Here is an 8,282-nt window from a genome sequence, read left to right as displayed (position 1 = left end):
CAGCGGGGTCAGGCCTCCTGCCACGCCTGGGAGAGACAAAACACCCTGAAAATAATCCTAAAATAATCCTAAAATAATCCTGAAATAACCCAAATATACCCCAAAACCAGCCCAGAAACCCAGCGGGGTCAGGGCTCCGACCACGGCCAGCAGCAGGATGTTACAGGCGGGCAGCTTGGACAGCGGGGTCAGGCCTCCTGCCACTCCTGAAACACCCAAAATAATCCTGAAATAATCCTGAAATAGCCCTGAGACAGCCCAGAAACAGCCCTGAAACCCAGCGGGGTCAGGGCTCTGACCACGGCCAGCAGCAGGATGTTACAGGCGGGCAGCTTGGACAGCGGGGTCAGGCCTCCTGCCACTCCTGAAACACCAAAAATAATCCTGAAATAATCCTAAAATAATCCTAAAATAACCCAAATATACCCCAAAACCAGCCCAGAAACCCAGCGGGGTCAGGGCTCCGACCACGGCCAGCAGCAGGATGTTACAGGCGGGCAGCTTGGACAGCGGGGTCAGGCCTCCTGCCACGCCTGAAATGGACAAAAATAATCCTGAAATAATCCCAAAATAATCCTAAAATAATCCTAAAATAGCCCTGAGACACCCCAAAAATAACCCTGAAACCCAGCGGGGTCAGGGCTCCTGCCACGCCTGAAACACCCCAAAATAATCCTAAAATAATCCTGAAGTAGCCCTGAGACACCCCAAAAATAACCCTTAAAATAACCCTAAAATAGCCCTAAAAATACCTGAAAATAACGCTGAGACACCCCAAAAATAACCCAGAAATAACCCTAAAAATACACAAAAATAACCCTAAAAATAACCCTAAAATAACCATAAAATAACCTAAAAAATACCTAAAATATACCCCAGAAACCCAGCGGGGTCAGGCCTCCTGCCACACCTAAAACACCCAAAATAATCCGAAAATAATCCTAAAATAATCCTGAAATAGCCCTGAGACACCCCAAAAATAACCCTTAAAATACCCCTAAAATAGCCCTAAAAATAACCGAAATATACCCCAAAAATAACCCAAAACCACAGAGGGGTCAGGCTTCCGGCCACACCTGGAACGGACCAAAATAATCCTAAAATAACCTTAAAATAATCCTAAAATAGCCCTGCGACACCCCAAAAATAACCCTTAAAATACCCCAAAAATAACCCTTAAAATACCCCAAAAATAACCTTAAAAATACGCTAAAAATACCCCCAAAATCGCCCTATGCCCCAAAATGCCCCAAAATCTCCTAAAAGAACCCCAAACCAAACCTAAAATGACTCAAAATTACCGCAAAATCCCCCCAAATCCTGCAAAAAATGACCCAAACCCCCCCGAAATCCCCCCAAAAAATTCCCCAAAATTCCCAAAATGCCCCGAAATGCCCGAAATTGCCCAAAATGCCCCAAAGTGGCACCCCTGGGTGGTGGAGGCGGTGACGCTGACCACCATGATGGTGGCGTTGGTCAGGATCTGCTGCACGTTCTCGTTGTTCTTGCACTTGTCCAGGGAATTGCCCAATTCCTGAGGAATTCACCCCAAAAACGGGACAGGCTCAGGGCAACGCGACATTTAAGGCAAAATACAGCGAAATTCCCGAAAAAATCCGGGGAGAAAAGGCCAAAATACAACAAGAAAACAATAAAAAAACCCCACCCCAAAATCCTGAAATATACAGGAAATATTTAAAAAAATCCATCCCAAAAAAACCCCAAAAAATCCCCAAAAAAAACCCAAAATCCCACCCCAAAAAAACCCAAAATCCCACCACAAAAATCCCCCCAAAAAAACTTCGAATCTCCCCAGAAAACCCCAAAATAAAAATTTAAAAATAAAAAAATCCCCAAAAAACCCCAAAAATCCCCCCCCAAAAAACCAAAAATCCCACCCCAAAAATCCTCCAAAAAAGGCCCAAAATCCCCCCCAAAAAATCGCCCCAAAACCCCCTCAAATCTCCCCAAAAAAACCCAAAATAAAAAAAAAAAAATCCCCAAACCACCCCCAAAATCCCCAAAAAATCCCCAAAAAACCCAAAAAAATCAAAATCCCTAAACAAGCCCCAAAACCCCAATAAAACAGCCCCAAAAAACCACCCCAAAATCCAAATTTGGGCTGGTTTGGGCTTTTTTTTTGGGGTCTTCAGGGCCATTTTTGGGGTGCTTTTGCCATTTTTGGGGTGTTTCCAGCAGTTTTGGGGTGGTTTTGGGGTGTTTTGTGCCATTTTTGGGGTGTTTTAGGGTGTTTTGTGCCATTTTTTGGGTGTTTTGTGCCATTTTGGGCTGTTTCAGGGTGGTTTTGGGGTGTTTTTTGCCATTTTTGGGGTGTTTCTTGCCATTTTTGGGGTTTTTTGCCATTTTTGGGGCGGTTTTGGGCTGTTTTGTGCCATTTTGGGGGGGTTTGTGCCTTTTTGGGGGGGGGGTTTGCCTTTTTTTTTCCGTCTCAGGCTGTTTTCTGCCATTTTTGGGGTGTTCTGTGCCATTTTTGGAGTGGTTTTGGGGTTTTTTTGCCATTTTTGGGGTGGTTTTTGCTATTTTGGGGGGTTTTGTGCCATTTTTGGGCCGTTTTGCGCCATTTTGGGGTGGTTTTGGGGTCTTTTGGCCATTTTTGGGGTGTTTTTTGCTATTTTTGGGTGGGTTTTTGCCATTTTGGGGTGGTTTTGCCATTTTTGGGGTGTTTTTGCCATTTTTGGGGTGGTTTTTGCCATTTTTGGGGTTTTTTGCCATTTTGGGGTGTTTTTGGGCTGTTTTGTGCCAATTTTGGGGTGTTTTTTGCCATTTTGGGCTGTTTCAGGGTGGTTTTGGGCTGTTTTTTGCCATTTGGGGCTCATTTTTGCCATTTTTGGGGTTTTTTGCCATTTTGGGGAGTTTTTGGGCTGTTTTGTGCCGATTTTGGGGTGTTTTTTGCTATTTTTGGGTGGGTTTTTGCCATTTTGGGGCTCATTTTTGCCATTTTTGGGGTGTTTTTTGCTATTTTTGGGTGGGTTTTTGCCATTTTGGGGTGGTTTTGCCATTTTTGGGGTGTTTTTGCCATTTTTGGGGTGGTTTTTGCCATTTTTGGGGTTTTTTGCCATTTTGGGGTGTTTTTGGGCTGTTTTGTGCCAATTTTGGGGTGTTTTTTGCCATTTTGGGCTGTTTCAGGGTGGCTTTGGCTGTTTTTCGCCATTTTTAGGGTGTTTTTTGCCATTTTGGGGTGTTTTTTGCTGTTTTGGGCTGTTTCAGGGTGGCTTTGGCTGTTTTTCGCCATTTTTAGGGTGTTTTTTGCCATTTTGGGGTGTTTTTTGCTATTTTTGGGGTGGGTTTTTGCCATTTTTGGGTGGTTTTTGCCATTTTTGGGGTTTTTTGCCATTTTTGGGGTGGTTTTGGGCTGTTTTGTGCCATTTTTAGGGTGTTTTTTGCCATTTTGGGGTGTTTTTTGCTGTTTTGGGCTGTTTCAGGGTGGTTTTGGGCTGTTTTTTGCCATTTTTGGGCTGTTTTTTGCGGGTGTTGGGGTGTTTTTGCCAGTTTTGGGGGGTTTTTGCCATTTTTGGGGTGGTTTTGGGCTGTTTTTTGCCATTTTGGGCTGTTTCAGGGTGGTTTTGGGGTGTTTTGTGCCATTTTTGGGCTGTTTTGTGCCATTTTGGGCTGTTTTTTGCCATTTTGGGCTGTTTCAGGGTGGTTTTGGGGTGTTTTTTGCCATTTTTAGGGTGTTTTTTGCCATTTTGGGGTGTTTTTTGCTGTTTTGGGCTGTTTCAGGGTGGTTTTGGGCTGTTTTTTGCCATTTTTGGGCTGTTTTTTGCCATTTTTGGGGTGTTTTTGCCAGTTTTGGGGGGTTTTTGCCATTTTTGGGGGGTTTTTTTGCCATTTTGGGCTATTTCAGCGTGGTTTTGGGGTGTTTTGTGCCATTTTTGGGGGGTTTTTGCCAGTTTTGGGGGGTTTTTGCCAGTTTTGGGGGGTTTTTGCCAGTTTTGGGGGGTTTTTGCCAGTTTTGGGGGGTTTTTGCCAGTTTTGGGGGGTTTTTGCCAGTTTTGGGGGGTTTTTGCCAGTTTTGGGGGGTTTTTGCCAGTTTTGGGGGGTTTTTGCCAGTTTTGGGGGGTTTTTGCCAGTTTTGGGGGGTTTTTGCCAGTTTTGGGGGGTTTTTGCCAGTTTTGGGGGGTTTTTGCCAGTTTTGGGGGGTTTTTGCCAGTTTTGGGGGGTTTTTGCCAGTTTTGGGGGGTTTTTGCCAGTTTTGGGGGGTTTTTGCCAGTTTTGGGGGGTTTTTGCCAGTTTTGGGGGGTTTTTGCCAGTTTTGGGGGGTTTTTGCCAGTTTTGGGGGGTTTTTGCCAGTTTTGGGGGGTTTTTGCCAGTTTTGGGGGGTTTTTGCCAGTTTTGGGGGGTTTTTGCCAGTTTTGGGGGGTTTTTGCCATTTTTGGGGTGTTTTTGCCATTTTTGGGGGGGGGTTTTGCCATTTTGGGCTATTTCAGCGTGGTTTTGGGGTGTTTTTTGCCATTTTTGGGGTGGTTTTGGGCTGTTTTGTGCCATTTTTGGGGGGTTTTTTGCCATTTTGGGCTGTTTCAGGGTGGTTTTGGGGTGTTTTTTGCCATTTTTAGGGTGTTTTTTGCCATTTTCGGGCTGTTTTTTGCCATTTTGGGGTGTTTTGGGGTCCCACCTTGACGGTGCGGATGTAGTCCAGCGCGTTGGGCACCAGCGACTCCAGCTCGGGGAAGCGTTTGGAATATTTGTCCCGGATGAACTTGTGGATGATGTCTGAGCCCAAAACACCCCAAATCAGACCCAAAATCCCCCAAAAATCCCCCCAAATCCCCCCAAACCGGCACTCACTGAGCTCGTTCTCGATCTCCACCGTGAGGTTGTTGGCGTCCACGATGACGCGGTACTCGGGGGCCGCCTCCACCGGGCCCAGAACTGCCCGGAAACGGCCAAATCCACCCAAAATCCACCCAAAATCCCAACCATTCCTAAAATCCACCCAGAAATCCCAAAATCCACCCAAAAATCCACCCAAAATCCCAGCCATTCCCAAAATCCACCCAGAAATCCCAAAATCCACCCAGAAATCCCCAAAAATCCCAAAAATCCGCCCAAAAATCCACCCAGAAATCCCAAAATCTACCCAGAAATCCCCAAAAATCCCAAAAATCCACCCAAAAACCCCACCAATCCCCAAAAATCCACCCAGAAATCCCAAAATCCACCCAGAAATCCCCAAAAATCCCAAAAATCCACCCAAAAATCCACCCAGAAATCCCAAAATCCACCCAGAAATCCCCAAAAATCCCAAAATCTGCCCAAAAATCCACCCAGAAATCCCCAAAAATCCACCCAAAAATCCCACCCAGAAATCCCAAAAATCCCAAAAATCTGCCTAAAAATCCACCCAGAAATCCCAAAAATCCACCCAGAAATCCCCGAAGTCCACCCAGAAATCACAAAATCCGCCCAGAAATCGCAAAATCCACCCAGAAAGCCCCAAAAATCCCAAAAATCTGCCCAAAAATCCACCCAGAAATCCCTAAATCCACCCAGAAATTGCAAAATCCACCCAGAAATCCCCAAAAATCCCTAAATCCCACCCAGAAATCCCCTAAATCCCACCCAGAAATCCCCAAAATCCACCCAAATCCACCCAGAATTCCCCAAAAATTCCCCTAAATCCACCCAAAAATCCCAAAATCCACCCAAATCCCCCCAAATTTCCCAAAAATCCCACCCAGAATTCCCTAAATTCCACCCAAAAATCTCCAAAAATTTGGGGTTTGGGAACNNTTTTTTGGGGATTTTTTGGGGTTTTTTTGGGGATTTTTGGGGGATTTTTTTGGGGATTGATTTGGGATTTTTGGGGATGGATTTGGGAGTTTTGGGATTTGGGGTTTTGATTTTTGGGGTGGTTTTTGGAGCCATTTTGGGGTAATTTTTAGGATATTTTTGGGATAATTTTGGGATAATTTTAGGAGAATTTTGGGATAATTTCAGGATAATTTCAGGATAATTTCAGGATATTTCTGGGGTAATTTCAGGATATTTTTGGGGTGATTTTGGGATATTTTTGTGGTGATTTTCAGGGTAATTTTGGGATAATTTCGGGATATTTCTGGGATAATTCCAGGATCATCTCAGGATATTTTTGTGATAAATTCAGGATAAATTCAGGACATTTTCAGGATAATTCCTGGAGATTTTTCTGATATTTTCAGGACATTTTTGTGATATTTTCAGGATAAATTTGTGATAGTTTCAGGATATTTTCAGGACATTTTCAGGATATTTTTGGGGTGATTTCAGGCCATTTTGGGCAGTCCTTACCCCCTTTGAGCCCCAGAGCTTGGCGATGCTGCGCACGGACAATTGCAGAATAAATTTGTGATATTTTCAGGATAATTTCAGGATATTTTTGGGATAAATTCAGGATAATTTTGTGGTATTTTCAGGACATTTTCAGGATATTTTTTGTGATATTTTCAGGATATTTTTGGGGTGATTTCAGGACATTTCCAGGATAATTTCAGGATTATTTTGGGGTGATTTCAGGCCATTTTGGGCCGTTTTTACCCCCTTGGAGCCCCAGAGCTCGGCGATGCTGCGCACGGACAATGCCAGGACAATTTCAGAATAAATTTGTGATATTTTCAGGATAATTTCAGGATAATTCCAGGATAATTTCAGGACAATTTCAGGACATTTTCAGGATATTTTTGGGCTGGTTTTGGGACATTTTCAGTCAGTTCTCACCCCCTTGGAGCCCCAGAGCTCGGCGATGCTGCGCACGGACAATGCCAGGGTAATTTCAGAATAAATTTGTGATAATTTCAGGATAATTTCAGGAACATTTCAGGACATTTTCAGGATAAATTTGTGATATTTTCAGAATAATTTCTGGATAATTCCAGGATATTTTCAGGATAATTTCAGGACATTTTCAGGATAAATTCAGGATATTTTCGGGATAAATTCAGGACATTTTCAGGATAAATTCAGGACAATTTCAGGATAATTTCAGGACATTTTCAGGATAATTTCAGGATATTTTCAGGATAAATTCAGGACATTTTCAGGCTCATTTCAGGACATTTTCAGGATCATAATTTCAGGACATTTTCAGGATATTTTCAGGCCATTTTGGGCAGTCCTTACCCCCCTGGAGCTCCAGAGCTCGGCGATGCTGCGTACGGACAATTCCAGAATAAATTTGTGATAATTTCAGGATAATTTCAGGATATTTTTGTGATATTTTCAGGATAAATTCAGGATAATTTCAGGATATTTTCAGGACAATTTCAGGATAATTTCAGGATGATCTCAGGATATTTTTGTGATATTTTCAGGACAATTTCAGGATAATTTCAGGACATTTCCAGGATAAATTCAGGATATTTTCAGGATCATTTCAGGATCATTTCAGGATATTTTCAGGATAATTTCAGGATGATCTCAGGATATTTTTGTGATATTTTCAGGACACTTTCAGGATCATTTCAGGATATTTCCAGTCAGTCCTTACCCCCTTGGAGCCCCAGAGCTTGGCGATGCTGCACACGGACAATTTCAGGATAAATTTGTGATAATTTCAGGATATTTTCAGGATAATTTCAGGACATTTTCAGGATAATTTCAGGACAATTCCAGGACAATTTCAGGACATTTTCAGGATATTTTTGGGCTGGTTTTGGGACATTTCCAGTCAGTCCTTACCCCCTTGCTCCCCCAGAGCTTGGCGATGCTCCTGACGGACTCGGCGCCCTCGGGCTCCTCGGGCTCCTCGCGCACCTCCTCGATCGGGGGCTCCTCCCCCCCCTCGGAGCCTTCGGCCTCCTCCTCCTCCCCCGCCGCCTCCTCCAGGTCCGCCAGCAGCTCGTCCGCCAGAGACATCCCGGACTGGGCAAACTGGGAGCACTGGGAGGGGAGAAATGGGGCCTGGAGACCCCCAGGGACCCCCCAGAGTCAGAGACATCCCGGACTGGGAGCACTGGGAGCACTGGGAGGGGAGAAAAGGGGGCCTAGAGACCCCCAGGGACCCATCCCAGTCAGAGACATCCCGGACTGGGAACACTGGGCAAACTGGGAGGGGAAAAAATGGGGCCTGGAGACCCCCAGGGACCCCCAGAGTGAGAGACAGCCCGAACTGGGAACACTGGGCAAACTGGGAGCACTGGGAGGGGAAAAAAGGGGGCCTGGAGACCCCCAGGGACCCATCCCAGTCAGAAACAGCCCCTAACTGGGGGAACTGGGAGCACTGGGAGGGGAGAAATGCGGCCTGGAGGCCCCCCAGTAAGGGACAGCCTGAACTGGGAGCACTGGGA

The 8,282-nt window shown here is 45.0% G+C and overlaps 1 protein-coding gene across 1 annotated transcript; it reads right to left on the bottom strand.

Moving 5' to 3' along the window:
* Positions 1–468: 468 nt before the first annotated feature.
* On the bottom strand, positions 469–7,892 carry LOC120496089 (U4/U6 small nuclear ribonucleoprotein Prp31-like; the record flags this gene model as incomplete). The annotated part of the gene is made up of 5 exons (XM_039696158.1): positions 7,675–7,892; positions 4,807–4,990; positions 4,634–4,731; positions 1,363–1,534; positions 469–533 (listed from the first exon to the last, which is right to left on the bottom strand). Coding segments are annotated over exons 1-5 (696 nt in total), but the record flags the coding sequence as incomplete, so codon positions are not given.
* Between the last annotated feature and the right edge of the window lie 390 nt (positions 7,893–8,282).

This window comes from Passer montanus, unplaced genomic scaffold (genome assembly GCF_014805655.1).
Source record: "Passer montanus isolate IOZ18808 unplaced genomic scaffold, ASM1480565v1 scaffold954, whole genome shotgun sequence".
NCBI classification, from domain to species: domain Eukaryota; kingdom Metazoa; phylum Chordata; class Aves; order Passeriformes; family Passeridae; genus Passer; species Passer montanus.
Note: the sequence above shows the minus strand (reverse complement) of the source record. Positions and strands in the feature narration are given on the sequence as shown.